Genomic DNA, 19,191 nt, shown 5'->3' on the forward strand with positions numbered 1-19,191 from the left:
GTGTTCCTATCTCTCCGCATCCATGCCAACATTTCTTGTTTTGGGATTTTTTGATAAAGGCCATTCTCACTGGAGATAAGTGATATCTCATTGTGGTTTTGATTTGCATTTCCCTGATGATTAGAGATGTTGAGCATTTTTCATATGTTTATTGGCCATTCTTCTGTCTTCTTTTGAAAAGTTTCTATTCATGTCCTTTGCCCACTTTTTGATAGGGTTGTTTGATTTTTTTCTTGCTGATTATCCTGAGTTCTACATAGATTCTAGTTATCAGCCCTTTATTGGATATGTAGCATGCAAAAATTTTTTCCCATTCTGTAGATTGTCTGTTTGCTCTTGTGACAGTTTCTTTGGCTGTGCAAAAGCTTTTTAATTTAATTAAGTCCCATTTATTTATTTTTGTTCTTGCTGTGATTGCCTTTGGGGTCTTCTCCATAAATTCTTTGCCTAGGCCAATGTCTATAAGAGTTTTTCCCACATTTTCTTCTAGAATTCTAATAGTTTCACACCTTAGGTTTAAGTCTGGTATCCACCGTAATTTTATTTTTGTGACAGATGAAAGATGTGGGTCTTGTTTCAGTCTTCTACATGTGGCTATCCAGTTTTCCCAGCACCGTTTATTGAATAAGGATTCTTTTCCCCAGTGTATGTTTTTGTCTGCTTTGTCAAAGATTAGATGGCTATATGAGGATGGTTTTATATCTGGATTCTCAGTTCTGTTTCGCTGGTCTGTGTCTCTGTTCTTGTGCCAACACCAAGCTGTGAAAATCTATTTTTTTTAGCAATTTTGAATCATCATTATTATTAGCTGTGGTCACTAGGCAGTGCAGTAGATCACTGGAACTTATTCTTCCAGTCTAACTGAGACTTTTTACCCTTTGATCAACATCTTCCCTTTCGCCACCCCTACCCCAACTTCCTAGCCTCTGGTAACCACCTTTCTACTACTGTCTGTTTCTATGAGATTGATTTTTTTAGATTCCACATATAAGTAAGGTCATACAGTGTTTTTCTTTCTGTGCCTGGCTTATTTCACTTAGCAAATGTCCTATGTCACAAGTGACAGAATTTTCTTTTATTTTAAGGTTATATATTATTCCATTGTATATACACACCACATTTTTTTTTGTTATGATAGGTTCTTTAATTTACTTAGAAGGAATGTTCCATTTATTGTCATCTTATTCCTTCCCTCTTTCTTTTTTTTTAATTTCAGAATATTATGGGGCTACAAACATTTTGGTTACAAGTAATGCCTTTGCCTCACCCAACCCAGGGCTAGAAGCGTGCCCTTCCCTCATACAGTGCACACCACATCTGTTAGTTGTGAGTTTACTCACCCCCCCCTCCTGACCAACACCCAGTGAATGTTACTACCATGTGAACACCTTAGTGTTGATCAGTTTGTACCAATTTGATGGCGAGTACATGTGGTGCTTATTTTTCCATTCTTGTGATACCTCATTTCCCTAATGATTAGAGATGTTGAGCACTTTTTTATATGTTTGCTGGCCATTATTCTGTCTTCTTTTGAAGTTTCTGTTCATGTCCTTTGCCCATTTATTGATGGGGTTGTTTGATTTTTTTCTTGTCAATTTTCTTAAATTCTATATAGATTCTTGTTATCAGCCCTTTATCGGATGTGTAGAAAGCAAATATTTTCTCCCATTCTGTATGTTGTCTATTCTCTCTGATTTCCTTGGCTGTGCAGAAGCTTTGTAATTTTATCAGGTCCCATTTATTTATTTTTGTTGCTGCTGACATACCATATTTTCTTTATCCATTCATCTGTTGATGGACTCTTAGGTTGCTTCCATATCTTGGCTATTGTGAAAAATGCTGAAATGAACATGGGAGTGCAGATATCTCTTTGACATACTGATTTCAATTCCTTTGCATATATACTCAGAAGGGGGTAGCTGGATCACATGGTGATTCTATTTTTACTTTTTTGAGGAACTGCCATGCTATTTTCCAAGATGGCTGTACAAGCTGAGTATCACTTATCCAAAAATGCTTGGGACCAGAAGTGTTTCAGATTTTTTTCTGATTTTAAAACATTTGCATATACATAATGCAATATCTTGGGGATTGGACACAAGTCTAAACATGAAATTCATTTATATTTCATATATACCTTATACACATAGTCTGAAAGTGACTTTATACAATATTTTAAAAAATTTTGTGCATGACACAGTTTTGCCTGTGTTTTGGTTGTGATTCATCACATGAGGCCAAATGTGGAATTTTCCACTTCTGGCATCATGTTGGCACTCAACCAAGTTTTGGGATTTGGAGCATTTTGGATTTCAGATTTTTGGATTAGGGGTGCTCAACCTGTACTAATTTACATTCCCACCAGCAGTGTACAAGGTTTCCCTTTTCTCCACATCCTCACCAACACTGGATATCATTCTTTTTGATAGTACCCATTTTATAACAGGTATGAAGTAATATCTTATTGTGGTTTTACTTTGCATTTCTCAGATGATTAGAGATGTTGAGGAATTTTTCATATGTCTGTTGGCCATTCATATATCTTCTTTTGAGAAATAACTTAACATCCTTTGCCCATTTCTTACTCCATTTTCCCCAAAACCATTTATTAAAGAGACTGTGCTTTCCCCATCGTATGTTCTTGGCAACTTGTCAAAAGTCAATTGACCATAAGTACTTGGATTCTTACTGGGCTTTATATCCTGTTCTGTTGGTCTATATGTCTGTTTTTAGGCCAATACCATGCTGGGTTGGTTGGTTTGTTTTTGAGACAAGGTCTTGCTCTGTCATCCAGGCTGGAGTACACTGGCAGAATCATAACTCACTGCATCCTTGAACTCCTGGGCTCAAGCAATCTTCCCGCTTCAGCCTCTCAGATAGCTAGGACTATAGGTGCACACCACCATGCCTGAAAATTTTTTTATTTTTTGTAGAGGTGGGGTCACACTATGTTACTTAGGTTGATCTTGAACTCCGGGTCTCAAGCAATCCTCCCTCCTCGGCCTCCCAAGATGCTGGGATTACAGGCATGAGCCACTCACTGCACCCAGCCTATTTTATAGTTTTCAGTATACAGATCTTTTCCCTCCTTGGTTAAATTTACTCCTAAATATTTTTTTTTATGCTATTGCAAATAAGGTTGTTTTCTTAATTTTTTTTGGATAGTTTTTAGTTTATGGAAATGCTACTGATTTTATAACCTGAGACTTACAGAACTTGTCTATCAGTTCTAGTAGTTTTTTGGTGGAATCTTTAGGATTTTCTGTGTATAAGATCATGTCATCAACAAGCAGAGACAATTTTACTTCTTCCTTTCCTATATGGATGCCTTTTATTTCTTTTTCTTTTCTATGTGCTCTGGCTAGGACTTCCACTATTAAGTTGAATAGAAGTGGCAAGAGCAGCTCCCTTGTTTTATTCCTCTTCCTAGAGGAAAAGTTTCCAACTTTTTACTGTTGACTATGAGGTTAGCTGCGGGCTTTTATATATGGCCTGTATTATGTTGAGGTATATTTCTTCTATACCTACTTTTTTTGAGAATTTTTATCATAAATAGATGTTGAATTTTGTCAATGATTTTTTAATATCTATTGAGATGATCATATGGTTTTTGTACTTCATTATGTTAATATGGTATATCACATTTATTGATTTACATATGTTGAACTATCCTGTATCCCTATGATAAATGCCACTTGATCATGGTGAATGCCCTTTTTTAATGTGCCATTGAATTCAGTTTGCCTAGTATTTTGTTGAGGATTTTTGCATCTGTGTTCATCCGGGATATTGGCTTATAGCTTTCCTTTCTTGTACTGTCCTTGTCTGGCTTTCTTTCAGAGTAATGCTGGCCTCATAAAATGAGTTTGGAATTATTTGTGCTGCTTCAACTTTTTGGAAGAGTTTAAGAAGGATTGGTACTATTTCTCCTTGAAATGTTTGGTAGAATTTAGCAGTGAAGCTAAGTCCTGGGCTTTTTGTTGATAGGAGACTTTTTATTACTGATTCAATCTTTTTACTTATTATTGTTCTGTTCGGATTTTCTATTTCTTTCTAATTCAGTCTTGGTAGTATTGTATGTTACTAGGAATTTTGTCCATGTCTTGTAGGTTATCCAGTTTGTTGGTGTATAGTTGTTCATAGTAGTCTCTTATGATCCATTGAATTTCTGTTGTATCAGTTATAATGTCTTCTCCTTTTTTTATTAATCTGGCTAAAAGTTTGTCAATTTTGTTTATCTTTTCCAAAACCAACTTTTAGTTTTGTTGATTCTTTCTATTGCTTTTCTAGTCTCTGTTTTATATATTTCTACTCTAATGTTTGTTATTTTCTTCTTCCTTTTAAGTTTTGATTACTTTGTTCTTTTTCTGGTTCCTTGAGGTATAACATTAGGTTGTCGATGCAATTTCATTAGCTTGATGTTGTTGGCTTTGGGTGATGGCCATACAATAATATTTAAGCATCTGGTTACCAGACAGTGGAGGAAGGCAAGAACTATGAGATAATCACAAGAATAATAATAAATATTTCAAACCCACTTTGTATCCAGTGCTAGTGAACCAGGTCTTATGGGAGAAAGGGCCCATGGATCAGTTTGACCCACCTTAAATAGCCAAGTGGCCTTTTTTAAACTTTTATTTTCAAATAATTATAAATTCACATGCAGTTGAAAGAAATAATACTGAGATGTTGTGTACCTTTTACTCAGTTTCCCCCAATGATAACATCTTGTAAAACTATAGTAAACTATACAATATTAAAACTATACAATATGTAAACATTAAATTGACATCGATACAGCCAAGGTACAGAATATTTACATCTCTGTAAGAATCCCTCATGTTGCCTTTTTATAGCTATATCTACTTTTCTCCCACCCCATCCCCTACTTAACACTTGGCAAACACTAGTATATTCTCTATTTCTATAATTTTCTTATTTCAAGGATATTGTACAAATAGAATCATATGCTATGTAACATTTTAGGTTTGGCTTTTTTCACTCAGCATAATTCTCTGGAATGTCATCTGAGTTGTTGTATGTATCCATAGTTCATTCTTTTTTGTTGTTGTTGAGTAGTATTTCATGGTATGAATGTTAAACAGTTTGTTTAACCATTTACCCATTGGAGGACATCTGGGTTGTTTCTTCTAGGTTTTGGTTATTATGAGTAAAGCTGCTATAAACATTCATGTACAAGATTTTGTGTGAATGTATGTGTTCACTTCTCAAATAAATTGCTGAGTTGTATGGTATTTACATGTATAGTTTTTAAAGAAACTGCCAAACTATTTTCCAGAGTGGCTGTTCTATTGTATTAATATATTACCACCAGAAATGTATGAGTGACCTAGTTTCTCAGCATCCTTCCCAGCATTTGATGTTGTCATTATTTTTTATTTTAGCCACTCTAATAGGTGTATAGTGATATCTCATTGTGGTTTTAATTTGCATTTTCCTAACAGCTCAGAATGTTGAACATCTTTTCACGGGGCCTTTTAATTCATTGATCATTCCACTTTCCCTGAAGTGTTTACCTAGGTACAGCAAGATACATAGGATACTGCATAGAGTTTACCACACCTGGATAGTAAAAGATCAAAGCAGTATTACCTAGGATAATTCTAGACAACAAATTTACAGTGATCTGTGTTGTCTCTAAAGCTTGAGCTATATCATTTGCTGTTTGGGCCACATGTAGGGATCGATTGTAGACCACTTCTTTTAGTTCTGGAACAACTAGTCATAGCAGAAATTCTCATGCAAACCGGTAATATGTAGTGTTTTGGATGAGTTGGAAGACCTTATGACCAGACTCAAACTACAGGTAGTGTTTGAAAGCACAAGAAGGCTATCTGATTACACAGCAGTTACCCTACCAGGTATACATTGAGAGGACACAAAAGTGTTATGATTACTAATTAGTACTAGTTGCTATTTGAATGTAATTGGCCTGATTATGGAGGACAAAGACCTTGAGTTGAATTAAACAAATCACATAATAGGTTTGGCATAGCTTTATAAAAATATAATTGATCTGTTGCTTCTATCATTAATTCCTTATTCCTTCCTGTCCCTGATACATCTTGGTTTCTTTTGAGGCTTTGGGAGAAATCAGAAACCAGCCAATTGTTAAGGCCTAGGGTCTAGTTAAGGTATACATGTAAATTGGAGTTCATAATATTCCTGTATTGATTATAAAAGGGAATGTGATTATTAATTTTGGGCTGAAGTATAGTACCATTTGTGTTTATCAGTTTGGCTGTATGATCCTTACCAGAGGAACCTAGGATAAGGTGATAAATTCAACAGTTAGAAAGATTGGTAGCCATTGTAATTGTTTGCGAAAGGCAAGTGGGAATTCAAAGGTGTGAGACATTATTAGAGTAATGCCCCCAAAGGATCACATTTCCCTGTGTCCATACCCTTGGAATAGTCTACTGCCCCTTCTCCCTATCTCCTCTCAAAGCTTAGCCATGCAACTTGCCTGAGGCACAGCAGAGCCAAATTTGGGGCATAGGAGCCAAATAGCTCACTGCTGCACATTGAAACTCACCAGAGGAACTGAGTGAAGGCCTAGAACTCAGTGGATTTGTATGAGATGCATATTCAAACTGAGCATTTTAATTGATTCCGATGAAAAGACTCAGTGGGGCAGATCTTAGTGGGACCTCCAGAAAGAACTTAAAGACATTCATAACAGTTAAAATTATGGTTGAAAGTTTACTTATATGTGAGGAACATTAATCAGTTGGTTGATTTCTTTGATCAAAAGCAAAAACAGTTTATAAAAGAGAAGGAAAAAAGGGACAGTTTTGGAACAGTGAGGTATTTCCCCATTCCCTCTTTGAGAACAGAGAAGTTATCAAGAGTAAGAAGCTATAAACAGAAGGTTTACAGGATCATTAAGGAAATTAATTTCAGGTATTTGTGGATTTTCTGAGAAATCTTATGATTTTATGTGAAGAACATATATAATATGCTAATTCTGTGTGATGACTGCCATTTTACTACCACCTAAGTTATTTCTCTCATAATGTCTCACCAGGAAACGAGAAGAGAGGGGTTAAATAGGTCCTGGGGGAATGCGGGGGATGTGTGAACCAGGTGCCAAAGTTTTCGCTAAATGAGAATTAGTAACCTGAATGTCTGAAAGACAATAAAATCACCAGATAGCATAAGGCTTAAAAGAGGAAAACGTTTTATACCTGCATGAAATAATATGATCTGTAAGGAATAGAGGGTAGAGTGGAGAATGCTACTCCACTTCCTGACCTTGAGGTATTTATGCTTTTGGAGAAGGAGCACCTTCACTTGAGGGATCTATAAGGGAAGCAGCACATCTCCAGTGGTGAGCCAGGTCTCAGGGAAAGCAAAGAGTAGAAGGAATGTTTAGAGATGTAAGGTTGTTTGTTAACCATGGCATTGGGAGTAGTGCAAGATGCTAGGAGGAAAGGGAACCGTGGATGTTGGATTGGTGGAATGACTCATAAGACAGCAGAGATGACCACGGATGGTGACCAAGGATATTAAAGGTTTACCTAGTTTAAAGGATCTCAGCAGTCCCTGAGAGATGAGAGAGGTACTGTCAGGTAGGAATCAGCTTATCATGTAGATTTATGTATAAGTAACCCTTCAAAAAGAATGTGGGTTTGGCACTTTTTCTAAGACTTTTAAAAAGAGGAACTGTAACTAGCAGGAACATTTTTGTTTAGAACATAAATGTAAATATTAACATTTATTTCTGTTACTTGTACCTGGAATTTTAATTTTCTTCTTCTGAACATTCCTTATGTGTTTATATTTTAGGTATTAGTTTCATGTGTGCATTTTAAAAATCATTACCTGATCTTTTTACTATAATATGGTTTAGATAATATGCAGGTAAATACATGAGTGATTCTATATTTAAGAATTTTATTATTACTTTTTTCTAGAAAGGGTGCTTTACTGAAGAATTTCAAGTGTTGAATAAAAACATAGTAAGAACTTTACTGAAACTTCCTAAGTTGTGTGCACATGTCATATTAACAGTTCATGTAACTTTAATATTGTTTGTAGCCTACATCTTTTTATTCTTTTTGTTACCCTACCAGTGACTGTTTGAATTAGAAATGTACTAATGGAAAGTACAATATTTGCTCACAAAAATCTTCACCCCTCCCTTTTTTTTAAGCTACTATCTTACTGCTAAATGGTGATAAAGAAAATTAGAATTCTTTGGTGAGAGAGAAAAATGCCCCTGGAATGCTTAGCCTCAGGAGCCTCACTTTGCTAAATTGAAGAAGTATTATTTTTCTTGTTGGGGAGTTTCTAAAGAATTGTTTCCAGTTCTTATTCTAAGTTATTTTCAAGTACTTAAAATTATTAGCTTGATTAATTGACCTTCTTTCTATTCAGAGGGAATTCTGTTGACAATGGCCAAAACAGGGACAAGGAACGTAAAAAAACAGAATGGTGGACATTTGAAGTTATTATCTCTCACGCCCTCCTTTATTTCACACATAAGCAATCTGTGTTTCAGAGAGTGAAATTACTTACTTGTCTAAGATAAAATTTTATCTGAAAATGGGAGTGGAGGTGAGGAGTGTGAGTAAATAATTTAAAAAATATATACATATATATATGAATATATATATATGTATATATGTATCTCAGTGTAATCCTATTAATAATTATAAGTTGATATTTTCCATATTTCAATCATATAATATTACTTAACTTTAACACAGAAGGTTTTAACATTTTAGGAACTCAATAGATTCTTCTATAGGAGTTCCTTGTATAAATGCTTTTATTTTAAATTAAGAGATTCATACTTTGGCATTTCTGACTTACAGATTTGTAAAGTAAAAATATCACTTGCTGTCATTTTTCCATTAAAATGTCATTCCGATCAAACAGTAAAATAAATTTGCCACACGTTTAGTTTATTTGCAGGTTGGAGGTGGAATTTATGTTCTCCTATGGAAACTTTGGTTATGGATTTTCACATCAGGTTCGTTCCCTTCTATTCTAAAATTATTCTATAGCTCTTCAGTCAAATCATCTTCTTCTGAGCCTCTATTTTATCCAGTTTGATAAATTCTTTAAAATAAATATTTTTAAAAGAATGCTACTCTACCTTCTGACCTTGAGGCATACAGGCTTTTCTTCAGCCTAAAGAAAATGAGACTTTACCATTATTTATTTATACATTTTAAAATAATAATCTTTTATTCAAAATATCTTTATTATAAAACTTGCCTTTATTTGTATGTATACATACATGTTGATGTAATAAAAACAAAATTATTTTAAGTATTCAAGAAGTTAGTATGGATTTTTGTGTCTAAAAATATTTATTAAAAATGGAATCATTGATGTGATTAAGATAATGTTTTATACTCTGACCTCATATGTTCCTTTTCTCCATGTTTATTTCAGTATCTGGTGTTATTTTAAATTGCCTTGATTCATGAGAGTAATCCCCAAAGAAGATATCTTCTTGGCTTTGACTTGCCCCTTTTAATTCACTACCATATATCCATGTTGTCATGAATGTTTCTGTGTACTAACCTGTGTCCTTTTCTTTCATTATGTCCTTAGGCTAGATTCATAGAAAGGAAAGTCTTGTCCTAAACAATGACCTTTCCAAGGAATTATTCTAGAAAAGTTGCACCAATATATATTCTCACTAAGTGTTTGAAAAAACTCTTATTATCCCTGGGTATTTTAACAATTTGAGGGCAATTTTTTTAATCCAGTCCCATTAATGCTGCCCATATATAGGGAAAATGACCTTTATACTTTGCATGTAATCTTTCATTTCCAGTTTTTGCTACTTTTTTTTTTTTTTACAGTCTTGGGTGTTTTTTAATTAGGATTTGAGAGTGAAGACATCAGTCTTAATAAATGAGCCTATTGCTATAGTAACTGAGAAATCCCTGTAGTATGTTTTTAAATTTTGCCTGTAATATATTATAATAATTTTTAATACATTTTGAATCAGAATTAATATACAGGTGAAAGACACAGGGAACAAGCTTTTATTTTTTTCCTTCTCTGCTTTGTTTTTTCTTTTTTTTTTTTGGAGACAAGGTCTCACTCTGTCGCCCCAGCTAGAGTGCAGTGGCATCATCATAGCTCACTGCAACCTCAAACTACTGGGCTCAAGCGATCCTTCTGCCTAACCATCCTGAGCAGCTAGTACTACAGGCACTTATCACCATCTCCACTTAATTTTTTCTATTTTTAGTAGAGATGGAGTCTTGCTCTTGCTCAGGCTGGTCTGAAACTTTTGACCTCAAGTGATCCTCCTGCCTTGGTCTTCCAGAGTGTTAGGATTACAGGCATGAGCCACCACGCCTGGTCTCTGCTTTGATTTTTTTTCTTTTTCTTCTGCCTGTTTTCTTTATTTCTTATCATGAATTAGGCCTTATAGGGACCCCTAAATTGTTCACTCTTTTTTGTGACAGTCATGGCTTATGAACACCAACTTCAGAGGTAGGTTTTGTGTCTGATCCTAAGTATAACATGTAACAATAGCCATTTTTAAGGAGATACATCCTTTTCAGATAAAACTGGGCAAATAACATTTTATATAGGTGGAATCTACTAAAAACAAGAAAAAGATGTATTGTATGGAGAAGAATTGTATACATAATAAAAGTTCAAAGCAAAACCTGATTTTATGTCTATGAACCTTTTGGCTGATATAGTCCCCTGCTTACCTATCATGGTAGTATAAAAAGAGCACTGCATTGGGGGCAGGTAAAGCTACATTCAAATTCTGACTTTCGCCTATTGTGTTACCTTGAACAAATTACTGATTTTCAATATCATCTGTAAAATAGGCACAGTTATCTACTGTGCAGATTTATTGAGATGATTGAATATAATTAAAGTTAAAAATGCTTGGCAAATATTCATTACTAATAAATGTTAGTTTTTTTCTTTCCTCTCTTCATTCCTTTTCTTCTTACATGTGTCACTTAAGACCTATTCCATAGACCTGGGGTATTAATAGTATTAGAGTGAAATGTAATTGTAACTAAACAGTGTTAAATTATATTTACATTTTTTTCAGTTAAAACCTTTTCAGAAAACTACTGAGCCATCCATGTTTATGAATATTACACCACCTCCAGAAAGAATAGATCCTGTGACGTAAGTATTTTAAGTCTCATTAATATGGTCAGATCATGTGGCATTTTAAAAAGTTTAATCCACTTGATGGGGCATTTTGGTTATTTTAAGAAGCTCCCAGGACATGGCCAGCATGGGCTACACTCCAAGGTGAAAAGAGCAGTGGACTGTTTTGCTTAGTAAGGTAGGAGAAATTTTGAACTTCTGGGTATAACCCTTTCAGAAAGAGGAGGTGGGGAGGTCTAGATATAAGAAAAAGAAGAGAGGGACTTCCAAATTCATGGGTGAAGGAGGGAGGGGAAGGGTAACCTAATGAGGAAAGTTGGCTAGGGAGATATTTCTTTGGGGAAAAAAGGTAAGGGACTTTTAAGATCAGAGTGTCTGATAGTTGACAGTTTTCTGCTCTGCAGTATGGTACTTTACCTTCACACCACTCCAGTTGTTACTTCACCAAGTTATCAGTAAAAAGTCTGTGGTAAAAAAAATGTCATAAGTAAACCAAAAATAACTTAAAATATTGTATGCCAATCAATCCTGAAATTCCAGCAATAAAAATAAATAAAAGAAAAATGAGCTCCTGAGAAATAGATTTAATCTGTAGTGTTATCCAAGAATAAGAAATGGAAAAAGTTGAAATGGTATTCAGGAAATTAGGTATAGGATGAGAAATTGTGTTCTGAAGTGCTTATTTTTCTGTAGTCTCACCAATAGTGGATATTATCATTAAAGTACACTTTATCCATTTGATGTTGATGATTTATTGAAACAGTAAAGTTGAATTTTTTCCTGATGTTTATTGACTTTTTTCCTTCTCCATCCATTAATTAAATAAACATTTATTGAATATCTGCTGTATCCCCAAGGCGTTGCAAATACAAAGACAAATGAAGCCTGGTCCTTGCCCTCATGTGGCTCATGGTTTAATGCAAAGATTACATGTAAAAGAAAAAAATTATTACAATGCAAATGGAATAAGAGCCCTCCTACAGCCAAAATAAAGAACTATGGGACAGCCAAGGAGCTTCTAATTCTTCTCAGAGGAGTTGGGGATGATAGTATTATCAAGTAAGGTTCCACAAAAGAAAGTGTTTGAAGTGAGACTTGAAAAAATGTTAATAGTGCATCTGACTGATTTTGGAGGGGTGAGGTGACAGATTCCCAAAGAGGACACATTTGGAAAAGCAGGGAGCTATGAGAGGCCATGTTATGTTAGCGAACAGTGAGTTGTTAGCTGTGAGTGGCTAAGATTATAGGAGCAAGGAGGGGAGCAATGGAGGATGAGCTGGAGGAGTAGGCAGGGCAAGATATGGTGATTAAATGTTCAGGCTCTAGAGCCAGACTGCATGGGCTCACATCCTGGCTCTGCCAGGTACTAGCTGTGCAACCTTGGGCAAGTTACTTAGGCTCTTTGTACTTCATCTATTGAATGGGATAAAAATAAAAACTACCCTGTTGAATTACTATATTGATTAAATAAGTTACATATAAAGCACTTAGAACATGGTAGTGAATAGTAAAATGCTTAATTAGTTGTTAGCTACTTACACAAGTAATAAATATTTTATCATCACCATCATCATCATTGTAAGTTTATGCTTCTTTTTTTTTTTTTTTTTTTGAGACAGCGTCTCGCTTTGTTGCCCGGGCTAGAGTGAGTGCTGTGCTATTAGCCTAGCTCACAGCAACCTCAAACTCCTGGGCTTAAGCGATTCCATTGCCTCATTGCCTCAGCCTCCCGAGTAGCTGGGACTACAGGCATGCGCCACCATGCCTGGCTAATTTTTGCTATATATATTTTAGTTGGCCAGATAATTTCTTTCTATTTTTAGTAGAGACGGGGGTCTCACTCTTGCTTAGGCTGGTCTCGAACTCCTGACCTTGAGCGATCCACCCGCCTCGGCCTCCCAGAGTGCTAGGATTACAGGCGTGAGCCACCGCGCCTGGCCTATGCTTCTTATATGTGAGCAAATTTTACTCCTTTGAGTCCTCAGGAATGTGCTACACTCCAAAAGAGCTATTTGAGTTTTCTAATTTACTCAGACAGAAATCTGGAGAACATGTGTAGGAATGGATATTAAGAGTATGAGATAATGGTGGAAGTAAAATAAAGTTGGATCAGGCTGAATTTATTGATATGGCCTCACTAAGCAGAGATTTTGCATTTAATATTGTAGCTTGGGGAGTTAAAGAGGGCTCTAACAGCTTGTTTAGTTGGATGGCTGAAACATCAAACAAAAGGTGACCCACAGTTAGTTAGAAATGCCAGATTAATGTGGAGGAAGAGATTCAAAGGTTTAGGGAAATTGTACTATTAGAATGGATTTGCCATTTAAAATCTACTCACCCATCCTGGGAGGGTCCAGAAAACACACATTTTACCATGACTATGAGACATGAATTTGTAAAGGATGCCATAGCATCCTTGAAGAGCTCTGTGATTGTTCTTCTTTGTGGGTAAGACATTACAATTAGAGCTGCAGTCACTGAATTGGAAAACTTAAATGCAATGGGAATAACTAGATCCCAGGGTGGCAGGAGCCAAGTGAAGGGACTCATCTGTCAAAGGCAGGGTGGCTGTGGTTACCATAACAGACAGTAGGGTCAAAGCAGCAATCAGTATAGTCTTACTAGGGCAGACCTATGGTGTTGGCTAGTTGATCATGATGTCCTAGAAGTGAATAGATAGGGAGTCTGTTAAATTCCTACTTGATCTGTATAAGCAGAAAAATTCTAAGTTGAGTGAGCATAAGTATAACCTGCATCATAAAAGCAGAGAGTCATGGCTCTTCATTCAATTCCCAGACCTGAGCCAGTTTATAAACCCAGAATTCCTTGAATGATGGGAGGTCAGGTCCCTCACAAAAGGATCCCAGTGTACTTCCAAAAAACTATACTATTAGTCTTTCTCCCAGCCTTCCTCAAAAGGATCTATGGCCTTTTACCATGGTAACTGTGCACTGGGGAAAAGGGAACAATCAGGGCTTTTGGGGACTACTAGACACTTTCTCTGTAATGACACTAATTCCAGAAGACCCTTAATGTCACTGTAGTCCAGCAATCAGAGTAGGGACTCAGGGAGCTCAGGTGATCAATAGAGTTTTAGCACAAGTCCATCTTACAGTTGGCCCCGTGGATCCCTGAACCCATCCTGTGGTTATTTCCCAGTTTTGGAATGCATAATTAGAATAGATGTACTCAATACCTGGCAGAATCCTCACATTGGTCCCTGATCTGTGGTATGAAATCTATTATGGTGGAAAGAGGCAAGAGGAAGCCACTAGAACTCCCTCCATCCAGCAAAATAGTAATCAAAAAGCAATACCCCATGGATGGATTACAGAGATTAGTGTCACCGTCAAGGACTCAAGAGACACAGGGATAGTGATTCCCACTACATCTCCTTTCCACTCCCCTATTTGGCCTGTGAGAAAGACAGATGGATCTTAGAGAATGACAGTGGATTATTGTGAGCTTAACCAGGTGATGACTGTAATTGCAGCTGCTGTATCAGATGTGGTCTCATTGCTTGTGCAAATTAACATTTCCCTGTTATCTGGCATGTAGCTATGTATCTGGCAAATGCTCTTTTCTCCATACCTGTTACTAATATAAAGACCATCAGGAGCAGTTTGCTTTCAGCTGGCAAGGCAAACAATATACCTTCACTGTCCTAACTCAGGGGTATATCAGTTCTCGAACCTTGTGTTGTAATTTAGTTCCCAGGGATCTTGATCGCCTCTTCCTTCCATGAGATATTGCACATTTATGACATTATGCTGATTGAACATAGTGAGCAAGAAGTAGTAACTACTCTAGACTTATTGGTAAGACATTTTTATATCAGCAAGTGGAAAATAAATCTGACAAAAATTCAGGGGGCTTCTACTTCAGTGAGATTTCTAGGGGTCCAGTGGTGTGGGTGGTATGAGATATCCCTTTTATGGTAAAGGATAGGTTGTTGGATCTGACTTCTCCTATAACAAAAAAGAGATACAACTCCTAGTAGACCCCTTTGGATTTTGGAGGTAACCTACTCCTCATTTGAGTGTGTTAATCTGGCCCATTTACTGAGTGAGTCAAAAAGTTGCTAGTTTTGAGTGGGGCCCAGAACAAGAGAAAGCTCTGTAATAGGTCCAGGCGACCATGCATGCTGCTCTGCCACTTGGGCCATATGATCCAACAGATCTAATGGAGCCTGAAGTATCTAGTGGCAGCAGAAATACTGTTTGGAGCCTTTGGCAGGCCCCTATAGGTGAATGGCAGTGAAGGCCATTAGGATTTTGGAGCAAAGCCCTGCTATTCCCTGCAGATAACTACTCTGCTTTTGAGAAACAGCTTTTGCCTGCTACTGGGCTTAGTAGAGATTAAATGCTTAACCATGCCATGCAACCTGAGTTGTTCATCATGAACTGGGTGTTATCTGACCTAGCAAGCCATAAAATTGGGCATGCACAGCAATACTCCATCATCAAATGGAAATGGTATTATGTGATCAAGTCTGATCTTACTCTGGATACAGATTTGCCTTTCCTACATGCAATGCTTCTACTAAAACTACTATCCATGGACTTACAGAATGCTTACCCATTATCATAGTATTCCACACAACATTGCTTCTGACCAAGGAACTCACTTCACAATGAAAGAAATGCAGCAGTGGGCCCATGATCATGAAATTCATTGGTCTTAACCATGCTCTCCACTATCCTGAAGCAGCTGGGTAGAACTGTGGAATGGCCAGCCTTTTGAAGACTCAAGTTATAGCACCAGCTAGGTGGCGCTTGCAGAGCTGGAGCAAAGTTCTCCAGAAGGTTGTATATGCTCTGAATCAGTGACCAATATATTGTGTTTTTTTCTCCCATAACCAGGATTCAGGGGTCCATAAATCAAGAGGTGAAATGGGAGTTGTACCACTCCCTATTACTCCTAATGATCTAGTAACAAAATTTTTGCTCTCTTTTCCTGCAACTTTATCTTCTTCTGGGCTAGAAGTCTTAGTTCCAAAGGGAGGAATGCTTCCACTAGGACATGCAACGATTCCTCTGAATTGGAAGTTATGACTGCCACCTTGCCACTCTGGGTTCCTCATGCCTCTGAATCGACAGGTAAAGAAGGAAATTACTGCATTGGCTGGGTGATTGATCCTAACCACCAAGGAGAAATTGAACTGTTACTGCACAATGGAAGAAAAGAATAATGTATCTGGAATATAGGAGATCCCATAGGGCATCTCTTAATATTACCATCCCCTGTGATTAAGGTTTCAATGGAAAACTACAACAGCCCAATATAGGTAGGACTACTCATAGCCTAGACACTTAAGGAATGAACTTTTGGATCATGACATCAGGTGAAGAACCATGACCAGCTGAGGTTAATGCTGAAGGCAAAGGAAATACAGAATGGGTAGAGATATTATAAATGCAAGCTATCACCATGTGACCAGTTTCAGAAACAAGGACTGTAATTGTCATGAGTATTTTCTCCTTGTGTTGTTAGGAATATATTTTTGTATGTGTATATGTGCAAAGATCTTTGTTTTCTTCCCTCTCTTATCCCCTTATGTAACATAAGATGTATTGAAGTTATATTATTTAAGTATTATTAACTTTACATTGCAATATTTATGTTTTGGGATATCAAGGAGAAAAGTAACCATCACTCAAGGACTTTATCTCCTTTTCTGGGAAAGGAGTTAGTGTGTTTTTGGTTGTATGCAGGATAGTTGTTGTCACGTTAGGGGGAACAAAGACCTTGTTATTGTCTTCATTTGGTGATTAAGTATGGTGTAAGGAAATGAATATAGGTGCCAAGTTGACAAAGAGTGGAATTGTGATGGTTAATTTTATGTGTCAACTTGACTGGCCATAAGGTGCCCAGATATTGATCAAAAGTCATTCTAGGAGGAGGGCATTTTTGGATGAGATTAACATTTAAATTGGTAGACTGAGTAAAGCAGATTGTTCTCCCTAATGTGGGCGGGCTTCATCCAATCAATTAAATACAATGAAAAGACTGACTCTCCTGCAAATAAGAGAGAATTCCTCCTGCATGACTACCTTCGAGCTGGGACATCAACTTTTTCCTGCCTTTGGACTCAAACTGAAGCATCAACTCTTCCTTGGTCTCCAGCCTCCCAGCCTTTGGACTGGAACTACACTATTGGCTCTCCTGATTCTCAGGCCTTTGTACTCAGACTAGAATTATACCATTGGCTCTCCTGGGTCTCCAGCTTGCTGACCAACTGTGCAGACCTTGGGACTTAGCAACCTCCGTAATTGCATGTGCCAATTCCTTATAATAAATCTCTTTCTTTATAATGTATATCCTGTTGGTTCTATTTCTATGGACAACCCTAACTAATACAGCGGAACAGAGGAACAAATTAATTTGTGAAATATTTAGAATGTTTAATCATGTCTCCTGAAGTTAAGAAGTGACTGATTAGAGATAGAAGATGACAGAAAGGGAAGAGGGAGGAGAGAAAGATGTTATTCACATTTATAGCCCTCTAGGTATATATCTGGTGCAGTTATTTCCTAAACCAGGGAATACCGAGGAAAGAGCATATTTGGAAAATGGGAAAATGGTGAGTGCTAGTTTGGAGATGTTGAGTTTAAGGTGCTTACTATGCATAGTATGGAATAGTGTTTAAGAATATGAGCTTTATAGTCAAAGAGACTGTGTTCAAATGTTAGCTCTGCCACTTACCAGCTATAAGAGCTTGGAGGGGGGAGTTGTTAATCCCTTTAGCCCTAGCTTTCTTTTATGTGTGTGTGTGTGTGTGTGTGCATGTGTGTGCGTGTGTGTGTGTGTGTGTGTGTGTGTGTGTATTTTTGAGACGATCTCACTCTGTCACCCTGGCTAGAGTGTAATGGCATCATCATAGCTCACCACAACCTCAAACTCCTGGGCGCAAGCAATCTTCCTGCCTCAGCCTCCTGAGTACCTGGGACTACAGGCATATGTCACCACTCCTGGCTGATTTTTCTATTTTTAATAGAGACGGGGTCTTGCTCTTGCTCAGGCTGGTCTTGAACTCCTGGCCTTCCAGGGTGCTAGCATTACAGGCATGAGCCAATGCTTCTGGCCAGCTTTCTTACATTTAAATTGGGATCTAACAATTATCATTTCATAGGTTTGCTGTGAAAAGTGAATGAGATAATATACATAGCCATATGAACACAGTGCCTGGCACACAATACATTCCAAAGAATTAATAGATTAAAAAAATAAAATACTCAGGAGATAGAGATTTGAGTCTAAAGATCGGGAGAAAGGTCTGCGCTCAAATACTTTCTGCTTCTCATTAGAACTTCAGATCCTTCTCTCCTTTCCCATCCTTCTGCCTATGATCTTAGTAGTGAGGATAATCAAAAGAGTATTTCTCTGGGTATCTGACTCTTACCTTCCTTCCTAGCTCTGTCTTCTGATGGCCCAAGGTAGATAGGTAAGCTAAAAGTGTAAAAGAGAGAAGGATTCAAAAGTGATAGTTGCTACTGATTTTAGAAGTGGACTTCTGTATAATTTCAATATTTAATTTTATCACTATTTTGCAGAAATGTTATTATGCCACAGCCAATAGAATATCCAGCATTCTTATCCCCAGACCTGAATGTTACTGTTGGGACTCAAACTGTGCACTCCTCCAATCAGCCATCTGTAGTAAAACTTGAAAAACTTCAACAACCACCTCGGGAAAGGTAAAAAAGTATATGTTTTCATCTTATGGGTTATTTGTATAATATGTTAATTTCTCCCTTGAGACATGGGCTTGCTGTTAGTCCAGAAACTTTCATTATGGTGCTATTTCATGAGTTCAGAGATTATTCCTGATTTTTACTTATCAAATTTAGGTATTTTGTTTGAAAAGTCAGTGTTATGACAAAAAATGAGGTGAAAACTCATTTGTAAAGGAGAAAGCATAATACTTGCTCTGTTTCCTCATTCAACAAGGTATTACATAGGTCTCTTATGCTTTTTTCTGTATTTCTCCTCCTTTTTTCTCCATGCTCTTTTCTCTGATTTATATTCTGATATACTGGTTCTTTCTTCTTTGTTTCT

The 19,191-nt window shown here is 36.8% G+C and overlaps 1 protein-coding gene across 1 annotated transcript in view; it reads left to right on the top strand.

Annotated features, from left to right (window-relative positions):
- C2CD6 (C2 calcium dependent domain containing 6) overlaps positions 1-19,191 on the top strand; it is a 116,665-nt gene that overhangs the window by 27,125 nt on the left and 70,349 nt on the right. Inside the window, exons 6-9 of the mRNA XM_045559735.1 lie at positions 7,938-7,982; positions 8,930-8,998; positions 11,069-11,148; positions 18,687-18,830. Of these exons, the coding sequence (XP_045415691.1) occupies positions 7,938-7,982; positions 8,930-8,998; positions 11,069-11,148; positions 18,687-18,830 (338 nt within the window). The remainder of the gene's footprint in view (positions 1-7,937; positions 7,983-8,929; positions 8,999-11,068; positions 11,149-18,686; positions 18,831-19,191) is intronic.

This window comes from Lemur catta, chromosome 8 (assembly GCF_020740605.2).
Source record: "Lemur catta isolate mLemCat1 chromosome 8, mLemCat1.pri, whole genome shotgun sequence".
Lineage (NCBI taxonomy): Eukaryota > Metazoa > Chordata > Mammalia > Primates > Lemuridae > Lemur > Lemur catta.